Source organism: Leptinotarsa decemlineata, unplaced genomic scaffold (genome assembly GCF_025532065.1).
Source record: "Leptinotarsa decemlineata unplaced genomic scaffold, Ldec_3_MD MMD2_tig00026336_RagTag_RagTag, whole genome shotgun sequence".
In the NCBI taxonomy this organism is placed as follows: Eukaryota; Metazoa; Arthropoda; class Insecta; order Coleoptera; family Chrysomelidae; genus Leptinotarsa; species Leptinotarsa decemlineata.
The window spans coordinates 1,070,384-1,093,965 of record NW_027412692.1 but is presented as its reverse complement, the minus strand read 5'-3'; the positions used below and the strand labels follow the sequence as shown (position 1 = coordinate 1,093,965).

Here is a 23,582-nt window from a genome sequence, read left to right as displayed (position 1 = left end):
AGAAAACTTCAAATCATATGGTTCTCCGTAAAACACACAGACCGTTTCTGGAAGTAATAAATTCATATATGGATATGTCATACATATATTCATTGGAACGAGATTTCAGTATTCATTCACTGAGCACGGGGAGCAGGTGAAAAGAACGTTGATTCAGTGAAAGTAACTATTCACCAGGAAAATAATTCGAGTAGGAAGAAAAAATAAATGTTCATGTGAACGTTTTTGGGAAATATCTCCACATTCTGAATATGTTCAATTTGTTTTATATTAGAACAACTCACCCAAAGTTCGATTCGAGGGTTGGTTGGCTATTTCATCTGTTAACATAACACAGGAATTTGAAGGAGAACAAATGTTATAATGATATGAGTTTCGTTGATGGAGGTGTGTATTTGTTTGATCTATTCGAAGGGAAATAATTTCTTGTGGTTATGAACTCACACAAAATCGACCAGCATCTGAAAACACATGGGATGTTTGATAAGCTTTTATATAACCAAAAAAATATTTACTCAGAGGGACCGGTTTATGTATGTTGAATCAGGAGTGGAAATCCATTGGAATGTTTGAAAATATACAGCCAGATGAAACTCATAATGGCACTTACATGTCTCTTCGAAAAAAATCACTGTCTCATGAATTTCAACTAATTTTGCGTCCTACGGCATAACTACAAGTTTTCATGAACTGGTGTCAAAAATGTTATATCCTGGGATATCAAAAGAACCGTAGGGACAATTTTTCGTAGATTCATTTTACAAATCCAACAAAAGATTCATGAAAAATATTTGGTTTCCCCAGTTATCAGTCATTGCGTTTTATTATTGAATGTGGTTTATTTTCTCTTCAATATTACTAACTATCAAAATATAATCATTCAGCTCACAACAGCCTCGGTAATTTGGATTCTCTTGTCAGTCTGTCTACAAACAAAACACAACCAAACGAGCTCATTTGTGAAGTTTGATTCATTATAGGATACTAATCTTGACTTTGTGAATGTGTTGTGTTATTATACACTACAGTAATGATTAAAGCCAAGAGGTGGAAAATAATAACTCATAAGCAAATATAATTTTCCTTGGAATGAAATACGTGAATGGAGAATGTATACTCCTGATATCATATAAAGAAATTATTGTCATTATTGTTAACTCCATATTCTTCAAGTTCTTTCTACCGAAGAGCCCGCTGACGAGGGACGTCACGGTAGTTAGAAGCTATCATGGACAGCGCCGTAAGCACGGGCTAGTCTATGAAGAACTGGAGATATACCGTGAACGGCGCGAATGCGATCGCGCTTAGTTCATGGAAAAATTGGATAAGAGTATTCACACACACATGATGACGTGATAGCAGAAATACTCTTACCTGGTTTTTTAATGAACTTTTTCCAGGGGGATATCGACAAATGCTACCAACAAACAGACGAATGATTCTCTGAGAAGTACCGAAACGCGACAGAATAACAACTTCCGCGTAAGCCTCGGCAGGAAGCGGAAAACTATATATGAGGCTGATATAAGGCGTTTTTGAGTGGAGAGCCAACCGCCAACACCAGCGGGGGCGTCTCCCACTGTCCCATCGGGGGACTGTGTGGAGGCGCTTTTCTCTTCCGTGCGGAATTCTTGAGAGCGCAAATGTATCGGGGTCTTTTCCTGCCACTCCCTCTACCCCATTCACTACCCATCCCAATCCTTCCCACTGTCCCACTCCATTGGGGAAACCCTTGTGTACATTTTGTATATTTGTATATATATTTTTTATTGTATATATTTTATAAACACCACAAAAAAAATACCTTAAAATTGTATGGAGAATAGTTAATAAAGAACATTTTGATTTTGATTTTGATTTTGATGAAAGCCACACACTATTTGCAAATCATAATTTCTCTAATGAATCTCTTCAAACAAAGAGCAATATCTTATCACTCAAAACTGAAATAAAAAACCATAATCTGACAACTGATCCAGTGTTTCCATGTTAAAAGGAAATAATACAACTCACAGAAATTTCATCGCCAAGTGGCTAATTTAATTTTGACCCCCCTCCATACATCCCTTCTGAAGTTACAAACGTTCATGACGCGTTATTTGAAGTCTCATCATTTGTATCACCTCTCAAAATTGACATTCGAAATATATTTCACATAACTATAATCGTGTATAAACGGTTAGTTTTCGCCAATAAATAATCACTTGCAAATGACCAAACTTCCACTTTTCAGTTAGTAAGTGAGCACTTTGTATCAAGTGAATGATTAATCACTTGAGAAACCATTATAAATCCCAGAGATGCCAGACCTACATCATTGTTGTTGAAAACTGTATGCGTACTTCCTAGTTTTTATTTTTTCTAGACGATTTTATTTCCGCATTAGTCGTTTTCTATCCAGATAAGTAATTTTTCAGCATGAGACTCATACACGAAACCATTCAGATTCCAAATGTAAGACAAGAAAAAAGAGAGCATCTAAGTAATAATAATAATAACGAGAAATGAAGTGTATGGTGATCAAATCGTGAGCTGTAGTTGATGCAAAAATAACGACGTTTTTATTATCCACACATGTAACACATGAAATAAAATTACAAGAAAAAATAATTATGAAACGACTGCATTATGGTTACTAATAACGGCTGCTAATAGTTGCGATAGTTTCCATGTGAATAAATCTCCGAACCGAATTTAATAATATTAGAACAGACAATCTGTTATAATAAATTTGTTTGGGACACCAACATGTCTTGGCAGAATCATGTTGCTGGAATTGCAAAGACTGCTTCTCAAGAGCTTGGAACACTGTTCCGAACCAGAAACTTTTGATGCTTCATAAAGCTCATATCAGAACTTCTTTGGAGTATTGTTCACATGTATGGAGCTAAATATACCCGAAAGCTGCTGGATTCCATCCAGAAAAGAGCCATACGCCTGATTGGAGACACGAACATCACGTGTAACCTTGATAGTCTGGAACATCGAAGAAAGGTTGGAGGTTTGTCTCTCTTTCATAGATTTCTTCACGGAAAGTGTTCAAGCACATTTGATTCCACCAAGAGCAATACATATCAGAAATACGCGACGGACTGTGGCTGCTCATCGTTTTGAACTCAGTACATCTCGAACGTCACTGTTTGAGAGCTCCTCGTTTGCAGAACATTTCTTTGAATTCATCCATTTCAAGAATGAATCATAAACATCTTCATACCTGGACTTTGATTTTTCAGACAATATGATGTAGCAGCAGCTGCTTGCATTGAAAATTTCGTAAGGCACATTCACAAACTCACTATCGCCGCTGCTTTATATAATTCATTGCGATAAGTACATACTTCCCGGACTAGGCCGGAAAAGGCTACTTTTTCAAAGAAATATTCGGGAAGTGAGTACTTCCCGGACGGTTACCGAAAAAAATTTATTTCTGGGATACGTAGATCAACAGGGGTTGCAACTTAAGGAAGATCGACGTTATTGCTGGAATGTCCCAACAAAAAGCAGCGATGCTGAAAAATTTTGGTTTTGGTATCTTCGATTCTACATTTTCACAAAAAAATTAAACTGTATAAACATATGTTGATGGAGAGGCATCTGGTAAAGAAACGATTGTTTTCAGTGTGTATTCCTTTTAACAGTCATTGCCTGAGACAAAATATTTGCTTGAAAGTTTGAAATAAAAATGGCAATAAAACGAGTATGTACATATTGAGAAGCTGTAAGATACCTATCAAGAAAGTTCCCGAGATAATTGAAGCTGCCTTAGTGAAATTTCATTTGTCACAATATATTTTTTTTCCAAACAATACTATCAGTTTCCTCTAACTTTCATCTTTTTCATCAAACTGCATACTGCATATAGAAACAAATGATACTTTTACAAGAACCAAAAATAAAAGAAAATAATCCTCAATGAAACAAAATTCAACCTGTGAACTGATCTTACCGAAACTAGAAGAAACAAGAATTTGTAATAAATAGACCGTATGTCCAAGATATATTAAGAAAAAGTTAGCCATTTCAGAGTTTGTTTGAGTGACGTCATGAAATTTAGTCGTGTGATTTGTTTCTGTTTAAAATAAAAAACCAAACTGGATGATGGTGTTTCGGGGGCGAAACGTCGAGTCAAAAAATTTTGAAAGTTTCCTCATACAGTTTATAAAGTGACAATAAAAAAATGTTTTTGTTTTCCAATATCACCTTGTTACACCAAAAAAAATTGAAACAAAATAGTCTAATTCCGGTTCTTTCCTGAATCAATCGAAATTTTCTTTATTCCAAGAAGTCATTTGAATACACTTCTTCCCAGTTCAACTGACTGATAGTGCAATGAACTTTCAAAATAACATCATTTATTTTGAATTCTTCAAAAATGTAATCAATCAATCTTCATTAACCATTTCGGTACGTAAATATGGTAAGTCAATAAATAGACTACATAATATATACACAGTTAAAATCATAACTTGTCATTTATAAGTTAGTTGAAGGAGAGACAAATACATAATGAGTATCTTAAAATTGGAATTATCATCCTAAATAATCCTATAAACTATGAAAACAATTTTCAATTGAGAATTTCAAGTGTTATTATTAAATATTTCATAAGATTTAAAACCTCTTTTTGAATTAGGCACTTTATTGTTAAGTCTGACCGAGTTATATAGTGCAGAATTTTTTAATTTTGTTGTTTTGTGGGAGGATATTCTCAACATATCACCATAACGTGTACCATAATTTCGAGGAGCCGCATTCACTTCAGAAGATGCAAGATTGTTTTTTCTCTAGGTTACACATTTCAGTATACATATATATGCATGGAACTGATAACATGTTTTCCTTTATGAGTATAGGTTTGTTGATATCACAATGGTCCGTATCAAAAATTATTCTTAATGTTTTTCCGAATTTGAGTTCAACTAGTCTTTATTTATTTACTGACTGGAACCCAATATATAAGTAAAGGATGAAGTTTCGTCCATTTGACCATTCAAAAGTAGTAAAGAACGTGCCCAACGTTTACCTTTGAATGAATAATATCGAAAAAAAAATAATTTAATGAAGACCCTGCTTACAGAGGACAACAGCTTTGGATAGGTAAGGTTACAAGTTAGATTTAATTTTCACAAAATCTAGGTAATTTTTTTCGAATTTACGAACTTAATTTTGACTTTAACATTTCTTAACATCGCTAACAATAACAAGACGCTTTACTGAAGTGACGATGTCAACATTTTTGAATATATTATTTCCTATGAAAACATTCAAAATGAGTTAATAGAGGTCCGCATCATGCGATTGTGAAAAGAATATATCATGTCACAACATTTTATCAGAAGTGAGTTTTCGAAATAGTTGATTTCTTTCAACAGTTTCAACTCTTGAGTGATAAAACGCCAATATTCGACCTCAGATTCATGATCAGCATAAGAAACTATAGGAATCTAATTGAAAATATTGCTAAAACTGGTGCGATTCTGAGAATACAATATTTTATCAATAAGCAACATTTATTCGTTCTCAAGAATCTACAATGGTTAAGATAGGGAAAGTATACAAGAATCATTAATATATTAAAGAAGAAAGTAATACAAATCAATTAAATAAAACATCAGGAAGCTATTTCAGAAAGCAGTTTCAGGAAGCCATTTCACAATTAGTCTAATCTAATTGAGAGCAAAACAAACAGATATGATAATGTTCATCAATGCAACATATAATTCTGTAATAGCAACCAATCTTCTGTAAAATATAGATATTCTGAAAGAGATTTGAGATGTTTCGTTAACAGATTATTGAGATAACTTGTTGAATGTCGATGTAGATTTGTAGGTTCTGTATATTTCATAGTGAATTTTTTTTAATTCTTTTTACCGGACTGTAGTAAACGCTTTTGTGAATATAGATTTTCAGTTGGTACTGAGGAAGGTAGATGAGAAATGCATTTCATAGTTTCATTTTGTAAACACCTCAATGATTGTAATGTTGTTTCTGCAGCAGTTCTCCTTATAATATTCTCCATCAGTGGTCGGCCAGTAGTTTTAGGTGGGGTCCGGTAACTGTGGGAAAATTTTGATGAGGTCCAGAAAAAAACAACTGATAAAAATTAAGCGCTACGTACGTATTATTTTGGTTTCAAATCAAATTCTGAAGTAGAAAACACAAGACCTAAAATGAGAGAAAGAAAAGAGTGAGAAATTACTCCAGTTTTTTATAGTTTGGTTTTCGATAGGAACAGAAAATTCGAAGTGTGTCTTCTATGTGGGCATCCGTTAATCTCGAACAATATTAGTTGTTCAAAAAATTAATCTTTGAGAAAGATGTTTCACATACATATGTCGAGCCAAACATAGTGGCCAAATTTATAGCTAGTCATATTTTTCTGGAACATATTTGGTCTAAAATTCTTCAGTGGATACCTTTTTATATATTTGCAAAGACAAATCTTGCAAATCTATTATCTATATTTGAAGTTATGCCATTGACAGCCACGTATATTAACTCCAAATGACGATTTAAGAAATGGAGATAGCTTGCCCATCTCTGCAAAGTATTGGAATCTTGTAGCAAGTTCGTTCCTAAGATAGGCCAGAAATTTCACAAACAATGCAATGTCTTGTTCAGAGTTCTTTTTATATTAAAGTATTGTCGGAATATGAATAAATTCTTGTCCTGCAATATCTTTTTCAATATCTTTTTCAGCTTGCGACGAAAAGCAGTCCAGTTTTGTATCAGATCACATATTAATTTTCCATTTCCATGTGATTCTTTGTTGAGCGCATTTGAATATTTCAAAATATCTTTTAAAAAAGCCACGACCAGCATATTACGATTGTTTGTGCTTTCTGGCTCCCTCTATATCTAAGTTTTGCCAGAAGGAGGTTACTTCTCTTTATATCAGCCAGAAACTTTCTATAACTTTACCTTTACTCAGCCAATGAACATTTTGTCGTGTTGCAGTAAATCAGAATACGCTGTCAGAAATAAACTCCTTGAAATGTCGGTGCTGAAGATCAGCATGAGATCTCATAGAATTATTAAATTCGACCAAGCTTTCCATCACTTCTTTCAGTGTAGCACTAAGTTTTCCACAAAGGGCTGCCTGGTGAATTAGGCACAGATACGATATCAGACCTGAGTTTTCATCCCTGATTCTCTGCAATCATCTTCTTCTTTGCCAATCATTGCTGGGGCCCCGCTAGTTGAAAGCGACACCATTTTATCTTAACTAATGTTAAATTTAGTAATAAACTCATCAATGACCTTGAATAAATTTTCATCTCGAGTGTAACCTTTCAACGGCAATATTGCTTCGGGTGATAACGATTGTGGATACTAGCAATCGAAACGTTGTGACATAACTTGGTTTGAAAATTTTTCAATTTTTCGTTAGTAATAGTTTTAATTTTTTAAATTTTTTCAGCTTTTATCAATATTTCAATTTTTATTTGTTTGGTTGTTGTTGCATGTTATTTCTTTGTAATTTCAGATTTTGTTTAATAAAATTGTTATTTTAGGGTAATCTTTTCTTTAGTTTTTTTCAGGGTTATCAAATCAATTTATATTATATCAGACAATGGAAGTCCTAACTGATGAAATACACCACGAAGCATTGTCAACCACCTTAAAAAAAACCATATCAGTTGTAGGTAGTTGTAAAACAGGTTGACGAGGGAACTTGAAATAAAATACATACTTAGTTGAATTTTATGTAGCTTGAATATTACTGGAGTTTTTTTCCAACACCAAATCGTTATTTTTAACACCTCGACACGTGTTTCGATCACCAAATGATCATCTTCAAAGAGGAAGATTAAAACTAGAAACTAATGCGAGCTAACCCTATTTATGCTATATAGGTAACCCATACAGGTAAACCATCCAGGCATACCAACCATACAGGCATACCAACCTAAATTAATTTTACAATTTTTGCCTTTTCTATTATTAGATGCCTATGAGAGTGTAGAAATAAGTAAACAAAATAATATTATGAATAACGATGACGGACCTATACCAAAGAACATACTATAAGGTTGTTGAAATAAAATAAAATAATGCTGTTGGGTTTACTGATTACTACATAAGGACACATTGCAAAAATAAATTTGGATAGGCAATATTGTGAAATAAATTTTTATATAACTGAAAATTGTTTTATATAAACATATATTGTAAAATAATAGATAAGGCAAAATTGTAAAATTAATTTAGGTTGGTATACATGTATGCTATTTATGCTATATAGGTAACCCATACAAGTAAACCATCCACGCGTACCAACCATACAAGTATACCAACCTAAGTTAATTTTACAATTAATTTTACAAATAGTTTGTTCAACAAAAATGATCAACAGTATCTAAATCTGTATATATGACGAGATAACAAACGAGTATTCCTTTCAGTTTCTCTCGCACAACCTCTATTCACGTTACTGATCAGATCATTCAACTGTGAACGAAATTAATTCCATTCTCTCGAACCACTAGAATTCCATGTTCGTAATAATATATTCTCATATGCGATTCAGGTGGAAAGGAAACACTGAATAATGAGTTTTTTCTGTTCCAAAAGAAATTCATCCGAAAGATAACCGGCCTGTCGTCTTTTCATTTCAGGTTAACTGAAGCACACAAGAACGCCATACGCGCCATCCGAAAAATCAAATATTTCGTGGCGAGAAGGAAATTTCAGCAGGCGAGAAAACCATACGACGTTCGGGATGTCATCGAGCAGTACAGTCAGGGCCATCTAAACATGATGGTTCGAATCAAGGTTTGTTTCTCATTGTTTCTGATAATAAGATATTTATTTTCAAGAGGTATGCAACCAATAATAGAAAAATTTTATCATAACAATAATTTTTGTTGAGTAGTTTCGAATAGTATGCATTACTGGTACACTATGAAAATATTTGTTAGTGAATGAAAACACACCAGTACTGGCGCCCAACGTGGGGCCAGTAAATTAGTGAATAAGAACACAGTAAAGATATTTGAATTCATTGACCGATTGCAGTAGACTGTGTGTCTCCGCTCCTATTTTTACCCTGATGAGTAGCAGGTAGACAAAATTGGAATGTTATATAAATAAAATATATTGGTTTAGGACTCAACTTACCCAAACGAAAAAAAATTTACATTAATTGCGTTTTGTGAACATATATTATGAAATTCAGGTCATCAATATGATTCTATCACTCGTGACAACAGTGTTCATTGTTTGTTTGTTGACGTAAGACTAACCTAAGTACTAAGAAACTAGACCTTTTCGGTAAACGACTTATGCATATCACGCATCAACTCAAAGTTGAAAGAGTTCAAAAGAAGCATGTGTTCATAACCTCTTTCGGGATAATACTCATGATATTCAAAAAAAAGGAATACTTTGAACATTTTCTATCTATACGCTATCAATTGCATTAGTATATAACATTTCTAAACTGGATCTGCTAGAGAAACTAGATAGATCAGTTTTGCAAACAGTAACCAAGTAATCTCATTGAAGCCATGATGACTTTTTCGATGTCTTCATTGAAGGTAAACCGACTTCGGAATCTTTGAAAGTCAGACATCTCTCGGGTGCAGCACTATTCATTGAGTAATTAAAAACTATTGGATATCGAAATAATGACATTACCTTACATTCGGATTCATATTAACACAATTTTTGCATCACTAGAGCTGGAGTTCTTTTTGAAATGTAATGCAACCCTTCAAATTAGTTATTGAGCTGAACAACTTCAGATCACCTGCTTACAAAAACTTGCCAGAATTGCCAGAAACTTGCCAGTAGTTACAAGAGATAAATCATTCATGAATATGCGGATCAAATGGGAGACAGACTGAATTCTCAGGTGTTCATTGGGGTAAATGAATAATTGTTGAAAGTATGACCTTCATTTTCAACATACTGTATTCTATCAAGTAACTAAGTTACCACGAGTTCAAGCAAATATTCAGATAATCCGATTGCTTTGAGTATGGCTAACAGTAGATAATAATCAATTGCAAAAAAGGCTTCCAAATGTCAGTATATATTACATGAACTTGTCCATGATTGTTGAGACTTTCAGAAAGTAATTGAGTTATGTATGCTTAATTACATAGCAAGAAACAGTAAAAGCCAGACCTTTGTTATTTCATAAAAGCTGAACTTTTTTCAATGAATGGCCTCAACATAGATAGGGAACGATATCATTAGGAAAAGTTGTTATTCATTTCTATTCAAACAGTTTCGTAAGCTTCCATATATACCATATGTTCTGACTGAAAGAACAAATAAATGAAAACTGAAAAAATAGATAGATTATTGTTTTTATGATGTCAAAGACGAAATAGCTAATGCCTCTTTTTTGTACGATTCATACATATACAGCAAGAGGAAGACTAAACCACAGAAAAATGACATTGGAAGATATCATTCAGATTCAAATTTTTCCTAAATGAACAATGACTAGTTTCACTTTCAACATTATTTATAATATATTTTCATATGATATTGTTCAATTGAAGTAGAGGAGTATACCAGGGATACCACAATGGAAAAAATTAATACACTACGTCACAAGTGAAATAAAAAGTGTTCATCTGTTTCTCTGGTGGACATTTTCAATAGAATATGCGTTGGTTGAAAGTACAGTTCAATAAAAACAGTCAATTTTCATACTTTGAATGGGTAATATATCCTAAACATGGTATCGCTGAATAATTTTCAGAAGGATTCAAGTGGTTTTGTGTAAGAAGGGGTATGGTATTCAGCTTTAAAATAACTTTCTAATATTTCCACATTTTGTGATATCTTCCTGAAACGTTTCAAAGTTCATTTTGGCTTATATGTCCCCCAATTTCTATTTTGTCATATAATAAACGACAGATGGAATATATACTGAAATCAAAGAAATGAACATAAATGAATTGAAAAACTTCACACTTAGACGTGATATAGTATAGATTATGGCTACAAAATTCAGCTTACAATAATCGCTTTCAAACTCAATTAAGGTTTTGGGTATGATCTTTGTTGATGGTCTTGAATGTATGTTATGAATATTCAGTCTTGAGAGCATCTGGCGTTGAGAATATTTAAGTGTTTTGGGAGTGAAGAGTACTTGGACTTAAATTATTGATGATTATTTGACACCGATAGCATGTGGGTTTGAAAATATTTGGTGTTGACAGTAGTTGGTATCGAAAGTATTCTATTTGAGCGTATTTGGTGCTGATAGATTTTGATCTTGAAGGTATTTGGTTTGAGAGCCTTTGACAGTATTAACTTTATTAGTAACTGGTTGTGGTAGTGTTCGGCCTTGAGAATATTTGATATTGAGATTATTATCTTATTTTAGAGTATTTGTTTTAGAAGGTACATAGTGTTGAAAATATTAATTTTGAGTTGAGTTTGACAGTACTTGATCTTTCAGGTATCTGGTTTTGGAAATATTTGCTGTTGAGAGAATTCAGCGGAGTAAATATTTGACCATGAGAATATTTGTTCTTGAAAATCATTTCTTTTCATAATATTTGATCCAGAAATGAGTTGATCTTCAGAGTAATTAATTGGTCTTGGTCTTGAGAATTTTGAGTGTTTGAAGATGACAGCTATCAGTTGGGAAAAAGTTGTTCGTGAAAGTATTTCGTGCTGACAGTAGTTGATTTCGAGGGTAATGGTGTAGACAATTTTCATTTTGAAGATCTAGGGTGGAAGCTTCATTCTTTAAAGTATACAATTCTACTTCCTTGACTTCTTCATTCTAATGATATAGTGTAATTAACTGTTTAACTAAATAAATGATGCTCATATCGCTGTTGGGTGATCTAACATCATTAGTGCTTCATTGTAATCTAAGAAAGACTGACTACGGAAGTCACTGGATTGATAACATTGGCCATATATGCTACATATGTCGCTGAGATTCGCCAAATACCCATAAATATTAGAGATACCATCTGATAAGTGACAAAATATAAATCAATTGACCCATAAATAATCCTTTTTTTACAGGAGTTACAGCGGAGGCTGGATCAAACACTGGGAAAGCCAGGTAGTTATCTAGCTGGTATTGATAGAGTAGGAAATGTGAAGCCTATGACGGTAGGCGCTAGGTTATACAGGGTAGAACAACAGGTAAGAAAAATATTCTGATTACTCTCTTATTGAGTTTAATGATTCACAAAAGAATGGAACATTCATTAATCTACTCTCAAATCAGAGTGTTAGTTGAAACAATCATGATAGTTTAGTTTCATAGTATTTATCCTTCTCGATGCTCAACACTCCCCATATTGAAACACTTGTGGAAGTCAAAAGTCCGAGTTTTCCTCAATTATTTGACTGAGGCGATAGTTACTCATTTCAGAGAAAAGAAAAAAAGTTTTTTTTTGAACATTCTGTTGGGTTACAATTTTTGATGAACTGAATAATTCAGAGATTTTTTCAAAATTCATACGATTCACAATTTCATGTAGATGCACTTTGTGTTTAAAACATTCAAATTGATTATTTTCTCAAGAAGCAGTATAATTGGAGAAATTGCAAATTTGATATACTTTTCTTAAATTTCACCGACTTTGCAACTCTCACCCTTTCTGATTTTTCCATGCTGACCCTTCCTATCTTGGAGTCAGAATATACCGAAAGATGACACGACGGTATATATGAATCCTATGGACAATACCCATAATGGGCTAATTTACGTTCAAATCAATCATGTGGAATCGTCTATCAATTGGCAACTTACAACCATCTAATCTTGAAAAATCTCTACCCTCTGGAAATATCACCAAATTTTCAACTGTATTCAGCTAACGATGCATCTTTTCCCTAATGATGATAATTCAACTCTACATTCTGTATATGAAATCACATATATCTCAAAATGCATTATTCTCATTTCTCTTTTTTTTCAGTTGGGCACAATGGACAAAAAATTAGACGCCATAGCAAATGTCATAAATATATTGGCACAAACACAACAGATAGCAATTCGACCAATAGAAGAAATTGGTTGATTATACAATGAAATGAAATGGACTCCTATCTTCTCAGCACTAAAAAGTATTTCGAAGGAGGAATTCTTTTTTTTAAATAATCTCTTCAAAATTCCAATAATTCTTATTGCACAAATATTCAATGCCAATACAGTAATGAAGATTTTTCTACTTCGAACCTTTTACCTATAATATTCAAACTATCATAGTACTGAAGCAAGTTGGATACATTTAAATCCATACCTTATTACTTACTTGGTTGAATAAAACCTTTTCGAAGCTATTGTTAAATTAGTTTTCGATTCAATTCTGGCCAATGGTGACCAATTATTTCAAGTACCATCATCTAAGCAAAATATTAAATTGAATAAGCACAATAGAATAAGCTTAAGTTAAATTAAAGTTTCAAAACAAATCTTGATATCGTTATAGTGAACACCTTCAAACTATTTATTTTTCAATATAAGTAAGTGTAAATATAACTGTACATTTGGGATTACTGTACGAATATCACTCACATGTCATTTGATAAAGAGTTTTTCGTTACCTCCATTCTGAAATCAATAATACTAGAATTTACAGTGCGAATATGAATATCTTTCCCAGCCCGCGTGAATTTTTGAATGGAAAGGGATATCAAAAATGTCGAAAAAAGTTGGGTAATATAATAGTGTTCCCAATACCTTCGATTTCGATTAGTTACAAGCATTATGTTGAAATGTCAATGGATGGGAAAAAATCAAAAATATGATAGCGTTTCGAATGTGGACTCAATGAGTTCTAAATTATTTCTTGAGATTCATAAACAGATAGATAACAACTACGGGAGCTCAGCAACGGAAAAGATATAAAACAAAGATAACAGAAGTCAATTGCTTCGAGATCTTCTGTCATATAAGCATGAGATTAGAAAAAAAAATAGAAAAGTGAATAATATCATAATTAATAATAATAATAAATCGGCTTTATTGATAATACAAAAAAAAACAATACAAAGATACATTTGAAAATTAAAATAGGTTACAGGAGTTTCTGGTACTCCTTGGCGAAGTCTAGCTCAAAGGTACTCTAACTCAACCAACAAGCACCACTCCATAATGCACGCGAACATACAAAAATAAAAGCAATTAACAGTGATGGTACCACGTAATGAGAAACGTAAATAAAATAATAATTTGTGATTACCTTCTGAAGAGAGTTGATAAATAATTAAATTTAATTGATCTGTTGTTTATTAATATGTCCAGTGAGCAAAAGTTGACACTACTAACTATCATAGATATAATTTTTATATTTGTATTTGAATTTTCTGATACTGAATCTCTTCAATTGCTTGGGCAATGAATTATAGAGTTTTCCAGCACCAAAAAGAAATGATCTCTGAAACTGTGCAGTACGACGTTGTGGCATAGTTAATTTGTTTTTATGTCTAATGTTTCTTAAGTGAATATTTTCACGCAGAATTAGATTTTGTATCAAAAGGGGATAATGGGATAAGGTAATCAATTTATGAACAAAACAACCCAAATGATGAATCATATGGTTTTTCATATTGAGCCTGCCGGAGTTTTTAAAGGCTTCAGAAATTGAATCATACTTACGAAGTCCATACATTAGGCGGCAACAAGAATTTTGCACTTTTTGTATTCTTTTTTTATTTGAATCATAAGTATGGCCCATATATGAAGTCACAGTAGTTGAAATGGCTTAGCACCAAACTATCACAGAGCATTCTTTTTACAGGTTGGCTCAAAATAAAACGATAACAGTATAACAGTTTCAATGACATATAAGCTTTTTTCATTAAATATTTAGCATGACTAGTGAATCTGAGATCAGTGTCAAGCATTACCCCTAAGTTTTTAGCTGTATTGATAGGAGTTAAGATGGTATGACCTAGTTCTGAATGGAAATTGTTTTCTGCAAATTTACGATTCTTCTGCGATCCAAAATGCATTATCATTGTTTTATTAGGATCAATTTTCAAATCATGTTCTAGAAAATATTTATCAATCGTCGAAATTGAAAACTGAACACAGAACTAACAATGCTCATAAGGAAACACCGTAATTTTGATCAATTTCACCAACGAAATGCATAAAATATGAAGTAATTTGAAGTAATATACACAAAATTTCAAGAAGGGAAAACGAAAGTCAAATCAAATTCTCTACGTTTTCTCTATTATCTCCTAGACGGAGACAACGGAGAAATTTTTATGACCTTATTTGGTCTTTATCATCATCCTTCTTATATGAAATTTGAATGAAAATAAGAAATATTTTGTTTTTCGCGATTCAATCACAAATCAGATTATGAAAATTATATTTGGTATACAGAGTGTCCCACATAGGCATTATTTCCGTTATTTGAAGAGATAAAAAGATGATAAAAAATTATTGTAAACTAATTCAAAAGGTCTCTCAAACTATCATAAAGTTCAAGTTGCTAGTCGCCACTATCACCGAGAGCCTTACTGCGACATTTTTTTTCTAATTGCACCTTAGGTTTTTATTCGCAATGTACTAAACGCCACTTCGATTGAAGTATGTCAATATTCGGTTTACTATGTTCATTTTGAAATACGTTTTTCCCTAATCTAGAGACTGTTAGACAAATCTGACCACATTTTTTCCACGGTGCATAAATTAACCTAAAGGCGAATTTTCAAAAATGAAGAGTTTATTGAATTGATAACCAAAATATGTGTGAAACGGTATGCCTCATGGTCCGTTTTTCCATTTGATTGTTCAAGTGAATAATTTATCAAAATACAGTCCATTTTTCATGAATTTCATCCGACCTTAATATTCCATTCCGTTCAAAAGTTCAAAAATTAGCTTTAGGTTGAGAAACATATTCACGTATGCATATATGAAATATACATATATATATATATATATATATATATATATATATATATATATATATATATATATACTGAAATATACATACCATTATACTTTCAGGCACATTATGAAGTGTTTTTTAAAGTAGTATTAGTAGTATTTCTACACAATTCCATTTATAGAATGTGCCTGTTTTAGCTAGACAGGCTGAAATAGGCCTAGGTACTTTAATTTCCCTAGACACAATTTATTAATAAAAGTTGTCAAATTAGAAGATCTCACTACCAATAGGTGGATAGAGATAATCCGAAGCTCTACTGGAAATTGTGATATTGTAACTTTGCGGGCATTTCAATTATCGAATGAGACGACTTTCTAACAGTAGCAATAAGTATATTCACCTGTCATTGACAGATAATGGATAGAAGTTTTGGGCTAGCAACAAATAATTGATATTTTGATGTTTTCTCTTACATACGGAGTAGACTCTAACTGGCATATTTTTTTAATATATTTCAAAATCTTTGTTTTACAATTTTTCAGTTTTTGCCATCTTGCAAAAACCAAACACAAATGAATGAATCAATATAGTGAAAAATAAATGTTTCTCAAATCACCACTGAGGTCCTAATTGTGTGGGAAATATCTCACGGTTTGATATATATTTCATATTTTTATCCTATCCCCAAATATAAAATTCCATCAATATGTGAATCAAGGAATCGTAAAGTTTGTTTATAAGAAATAGTTTTGTTATTTGTACCATTGATTTTCGTTTCGAAAATATTGTTACAAGATGATTTAGCATTCTGAACATATACATTTATGAGTCAATATTTTCATTGAAATATAATGATGAAATTGTGTGATCACAATGATTATCCCCTTTCAGTACCACTGTTGATATCGAGTCAGTATAATTATTAAAAATGTATTGAATGTACTATATAAATCACTGGTATACACCAGGAGCGATATATTCTACAGATATTCAGGCACTCTATGATTAAATGAAAGAAATATTTTCCTGATGTGAAAGTTTGGTGCTTTCAAAGAACTATTTCCATTGAATGAATCAGAAGTATGATATACAATATGTGTTATATCTCACTAACAACATGTAACATGTATGAATGTATAATATCATGATGAAAAGATGTTATTTTTTGACGAAAAAATAAATTTGCATTGACTTTCACTCTGCATTGACACTCATCTAACATTCTACTCTGAGTCGTATTGTTCATTATATGAATTTTCAAGTGCCCTCAAAGTATACGAAAGTATCTTCAGATTTTCCCTATACCGAATAGTTATTATTCATTTTCAAACTAGATTAGTAAGAGCCTGACAATCTATGATGTCCTCAATTTTTAGGTACTGTTTGTTAATACGAATTTAGGGAATAAAGTTTTAAAATGTATTTATTATAGCGATAAATATATCATATGTAACTATTCCTTACGAAAATTTTAGATGTTGGACCATCACTCTCTGTTATACTTAGGGTCCAATTATAATCATCTTTCTAGTTATTAGAATATGGAGTGTAGCATATACCCGAATTTATTTACATATAGGTGTTACTTTTTAAAAAAACTATTGTTAAAACAAGTTCGCCCTTATTACAAAATTTGAAAAAATCAATTAACTCTCGTTCAATTAATTTCTAATATTTCAATGTATCAACCTGTGAAACTATAGATATATTTTTCTATAACTTTCCTTGTCGACTGATTCAGGAAAACTCCAACCTAAAAAAGTGGAAATGATTCTAACCGATGTTGTTTTAATATCATTTTGAGAAAGTTTTCCCAATTAGCGGATGAGTGCCTCTGAATCTGTGATTTCGTCTTTTACCTTCGCGTACTATAACCGAATTACGAAAACCGAAACAAATGAAAATGAGGACCAAAAATAACCTAGATCATACTATTCAGGAATCAGAACTACCCTCATGAAACTACAAGTTGTACAAAAATTAAATTGGTACTTTCGTGAAAATGAACACAGTCAAGAAGACATATAGACGTGTTCCATAGAGATTCAAAAGTTTGTCTTCTTGATATCTTCATTTTCAGTTTATATTGATCAGGAAATCCTTGAAATATATAAGTAGTGTGTTGATTATTCCTTTTATTCTTTATTGTATTAAAAAATATAAATGTCTAATAAATGAAGCAATAATTTTGAAAAAAATACTCGTGTTAAGCGTGAAGGTATGTGCTAACTTTATAGGACAGAATTCTTAGCACTACGAGAAGGAAAATTGACGAGTTAACATCGCAAATGTGTACTATTGAAGAGGCAATACTGCTTCCTCGTATGGGTTAACAATGGGTTGGATGAACATGAATTTAACATCTGTTACCAATTTCGTTCACAAATTAATCCCTCAGAAAAAGTAAAGCGTGTCAGGTTAAATGACCTGGAAAACCATGGAATGGGGCCATGCGTTGCTATCCATTTATTGAGCAATCATTACACAAACGAAAAAAAAAGAAGGTGATGTGCTGAAAGCAGCGTGAAAACGTTTTTTTAATCTTTTTAATTGTATCCAGCAGCTGTATTTAGCATATTTTCATCTACCACGTTCAGTGTTGAAGCGGCTTCAACAGCTGGAAGCTGGTAGTTGCATACAACAGTTATTTAAGGCCAATCAATTCCCATCCCAGCAAGGCTGAAGAAATCAAGTTTTTGTTTCTGGCTTTTCAATAATTGATCGGGGAAATGCTACGATCTCATTTATCGTAGAGAAGCCTATTCAAACGATTTGGTATCTTCAGTATTGAACTTGGATCTAGGGCTGATGCCAATTTTCAAAAAATATCTCTGAATTTCTCTTGTCAATTGAAGACATAACTAATGCATAATGAATGATGTATACTCTATAGAAATTAAAAGTCAAAGAAAACTGACCTGAAGTTTGTCATACCTTCTCGGCAATGTTGTCTGTCGCCGAAAATTTTCCTATATTTTCTCCTAATTTATTCTGCTTGTCATGAAATGTAAAAACTTGAAAAGTTGATAGGAAAACTGTTTTATACGTAGTGAGACAGGACGCCCAGACCTGCGAAAAAGTAATATTTTTCAAAAAGTGGTTGAATAAATTTACTTTTGACAACATTTCAGAAATGAGGAATACTTTCTTCAATTATGGAGTAGTTGTTATAAAATGTTTCTGGATAAATTCCATCTGATAAGTTGCAGTTGAACCATTCTTAAGGTATCTCGAAAATAAAGAAGCGATAATTTTAATGAATTGGTTTTAATTGATATAAATGTGAAGTGAAATTATCTCAGAAACTCAAGCACATTGAAAAGTTTTATATTTTATTTTCCATGAATTCTCATCAAATAAGCAGATTCGACTACAATCGATTTATTCAAATTACACACACCTGTCAAATATATGAGTTTATATACCTTTTGATAACTACAAAACTTTCTTATTCAGTTGAAGTTCATCTTTTCTGATGATGAACTGTTCTGAATAATAATTTATTTTGTTGAAATGGGATTTAGAATTTGAAAAACTGTAAAAATACGTTATGTTCAAAACTATAAGCTGAATCCGGATGTAGTACTTTTCTAAATTTTCAGAGAAAACAACTGAAGAATATACTGAAACTAGAGTATTTAACAAAAAAAACTGTTATTCTTTCCCTTTCGAAAATATGTAGAGTTACATTGAAAATTATCTGAATTTTGGATGCTTATGTTACACACATTATACAGAGTGTAATAACCTTAATATTTTCCTGCCACAAAACAATATGAGGAATCGAAAAAAACAGTTCAATTTTATTGTCACGGCGGATACTTTCAAGAACTTTTTGTAGCCCTCGTGGTTCAACCCTCTAGGAGGGGTAGATGTTACCCTTAGAATTTTAAATAGGAAGGGGGGTCAAGTGGCATATCATTTTGATTGGCGTTCAATTCTGCTTCCGATGGTACCCTGATTTGATATTTTTTTATGAGCATTTTCCTAACTGTTTTTTCAATTCTTGGAAGGAAGATATTAAAGGTGGGAAGTTTTCAAATTAACATCCTGTATATGTTGAAATGATTCTCAATATCTTCAAATGAAATTTCAATAAAAGTGGGAACTACTAAATAGATGCAGAATGAATATGTCTGTGATTCGGATTTTAAAATGGAATTTCAAAAGTTCCATTTTTGAATTCATATCATCTAAGTGAGATATCAAGTAACTGACAGGGGAAATAGGAAATCATTTTATAACAACCTTCATGTTAGACATTTCCCGATTGGTTTTGATTCTTCTCAACCAAACGTAGAAGATGTGAAAGATGTGAAATCTTTTACGCTTGGTGAAGGTGGCCAATAATTCCTTATCTCTTACTCTTTCAAGAAACGTAATGAATGTATCTCACGTATAAATAAAATTCAGTATCTGAAAAACTCATTTTTTCATATAGAATCCAGATTGATACTGAAATAATCCTATTTGAAAAAATGTCATGTCTTATTTTTTATTTGTGACGTCAGTAAAACGATTGTTTGAATTTTCATTCATGTATTCCTCCCAACAAATGTTTGAAAAATGTTACTATTTGGCTAAAAAGGTTCAAGTTTACGACCTTGTCTCCCTCTGAATATTTATAATGAAATATACTAATGTATTCTCACTATTTTTTCGAAGTCTAATATCTATTGAAGATAAGAAAATCCAGGCTAGTAAGCCGTGATCAAATGGCAGCTGACATACCGAACGTTTCGTCTGCAACTGCGGCAGAAGAAGTAAGTGTTTTGTGCGTTTACTGTGGGGATAAGTGTTCAATCTTGAATTCTAAGCAACGGAAGATGAGACTTCGAAATGTAACTTTCGTTCTCACTGTAGACGCACATACCACCAACGATATCTGCCTCAGTAGCAAACGAAACGCTTAGTACTTCAGGTTCTATTCAACAACGCCCTACTAGCTCGGATTTTATTCTCTTTAATCGTGACTCCGGCCGTGAAAGCCTATGTTCTGATATCTATTGTTATTTCGATTTAAATTTCATTTTCTAATTAACAAAATCGCTGGTATTTCAAATACGAATATGGATCTATTAGGGATTAAGTCATATACCTACCGTAGATGCCTATTTTTAGGGTAACTATTTTCCATAAGCTCATAAGCCTCTTAGATTAGTGTAAATTTCGATTGTGATAAGGTTGTAACAACGTTCAGAAGAAATGATCAGTCGAGGTCAGATTTAAGTAAAAATATGAGTCATATACGAATGCGAATCATATCAATACAAACAAAACTGAAATTGAACATATCAGGAAAATTATGTAGAAAAACACGGAAAATTTGAATGAAATGCAAGTTAATTATGTGAAATGGAAAGAAGTATTTTGGGATAAACCGATTTTTTTTTTCATGATAACTATTTTTTAGTGATGGGGAACATTTTTTCGGTATTTCTGATATCGAAATCCAATAAAATGTCATCCTACACATTGGGAAGTTTCACGGCTGTCTAACGACAGCATTTATAACAAATTTTCTGAAAAGGCTGGTCGTATCCATTAATTTTCATTTTACGTAGCCACATAAAATGAAATCAAGGGCCTACAAATCTGATGATTGTGAAGGTCATGCATTGCAACCTCTTCTCCCAAACCAGTGAAAAATGTTGATATTAATCGAAATTAGGATGCCTTATTTTTTATCAGCACACAGCATTAGTACACAGCAAAAAAATGTAGCATTGAATGATCATCCGATGGATAACTTTTTGACTAGATACCTGTTTAATCTATAAGATACAACAAACATCATCGGAATGTTCAAAATTGAAAATTGTCGACGAGTGTTATCAAAAGACTTCGTCAGGTCATCTTTTATGGAAAACTTCACTGTAGTATTCACGGAGAAGTGAAAATATTGCTTTTGAAAGTAAAACTATATAGCAATACTCTTTGTATCTGAAATCATCACATTATCGATATTTGAGAAAATTTACAAAAGAGACTTTTGTATTCTGTATCTGTAAAGTAGGGAGGATGAGTGTAAGCCCACAGCAATTAGGCCACATGTGACCCATTGTACATCCTCCCAAAGAGTTGTCCTCCTAGGTCATCGTCCATCCTGTCCTTTCAAGGAAGGTGGACAGGTCATTGGAAGACATCTCCTTCATATCGGCAGGTGTAGGCCGAGACTCGCCGAACACACACTCTCTTATTGACGATAACTCCGGGCATTCGCATAAGACATGCCTGAAAGTCTCATCTTTCTCTTCACACATCCTGCATGTGTCCACTAGCCCCACATTTTGGAGGTGTTTCCTTAATTTACAGTGACCAGTGGGAAATCCTACTGTGAAGCGTAGATTTTTCCTGGTCATCGCCAGATATTTCTTCGGCGCCAGCTTCCTAGGGTCACCCAGGGTGATCCTGGCAAGATTGCCTCCTTTGATTCCATCCCATCTCTTAAGGGTCGAGCATGGGTGCTCGTTCTGCAATTGTCGAAGTCATCAGGCCGTAGGTGCCATTGGGTCCTAAAATTTTTAGTCCAGCCGCTTCCTTGGCTAAAGAGTCAGCAATGCCATTACCTTTACTCCTGCCGTGCCCTTTAACCCACTTCAGGATAATGTTATTATCTTCCGAGACTTTGGCTAAATCTTGATGGCACTCTAGTACTTACCCTGAGGTAACAAGTTGTATGTTCAAGGCTAATAGAGCTTGTCTGCGTTCAGTGCAGATTGTTATTTTTTGCCAGAAATTCCTTTCCTGGTTATTTCTTTTGTGGCGATTGAGATACCAGCCATGATTTTTGTGTTATTCAGTATTCTATCCATGAAAATGAAATAATTTTCACACTATTGATTTTACTGATAACTTGTTTCGCTACACAGAAGTTCCCTCAGTTCAGCTGAGGAAGCGTAGCGAAACGCATCTTCAGTAAATTTAATCGTCTAAAAATTGTTTCATTATTATGGACAGGCTAATAATTTTCATCAAGTAACAGGTCAATAATAATAATTCAATATTCGTAGAGGATTTTGAAGTAAATATCTTTCTTCTATTTTTTAAGAATTCTCTTATTTTTTGTGTATAAATGGGCACCTAGTGAGAACAAACGGATAAAGAACCACCAAGAAGTGTACCTTTTGATATAAAAAAACACCAAAATGGCCTGAAAAAATTCACAACAAAAAACTTCCTATTTAATTAATTACTCTCAAACAACCTAATAGCATGTTGTCACAAAATGAAATGAATAGAATCGAAAGAAAATCATTCATGATTATGATTGGAATGAAATTTATATTCTTCATCGATAGTGATGAGTTGAATATAATCCGTCATGATGAAAAAGTTTCGAAAACATCGAGGAATATCAGAAGACGCTCAGTAGTTTAGAAAAAGGATTTTTCGAGAGATCAACTCAACGTTGTTACACCTTCAAATATAGTGATTAATTTGAATTGTGACAGCACTTTTTTAATTTTCACGTATACTTGAATTTTATTGTGTTCATATATCCATTGTAAATAATTTATAGTTGTTATGCTCACAAAGTTCGTGATTTAATAAATACTTGTTTGCATATCACTGCAAATGTGAACAGTTCTAGTGGAATATCAATATTAACTTAATTATATTCATTGTAATATATTGCAAAACTTTTAGATTTCTCTCGGTGCAATTTTATGAATTTATCAATACCGTAGGTATGTTGAAGCTTTTACTGATTGTAAAATAAAGAATGTCCACGCCTGA

General features: G+C 32.7%; 1 protein-coding gene across 2 annotated transcripts in view; it reads left to right on the top strand.

The window, feature by feature from the left end:
- The window catches only part of LOC111505605 (KCNQ potassium channel), a 204,561-nt gene extending 180,979 nt beyond the window's left edge, over window positions 1–23,582 (top strand). For both annotated transcript variants that reach the window (XM_074183370.1, XM_023160448.2), the window contains exons 11-13: window positions 8,622–8,778; window positions 12,007–12,129; window positions 12,912–23,582. In XM_074183370.1, coding sequence (XP_074039471.1) covers window positions 8,622–8,778; window positions 12,007–12,129; window positions 12,912–13,013 — 382 coding nt within the window. In that variant the 3' untranslated portion in view covers window positions 13,014–23,582. The remainder of the gene's footprint in view (window positions 1–8,621; window positions 8,779–12,006; window positions 12,130–12,911) is intronic.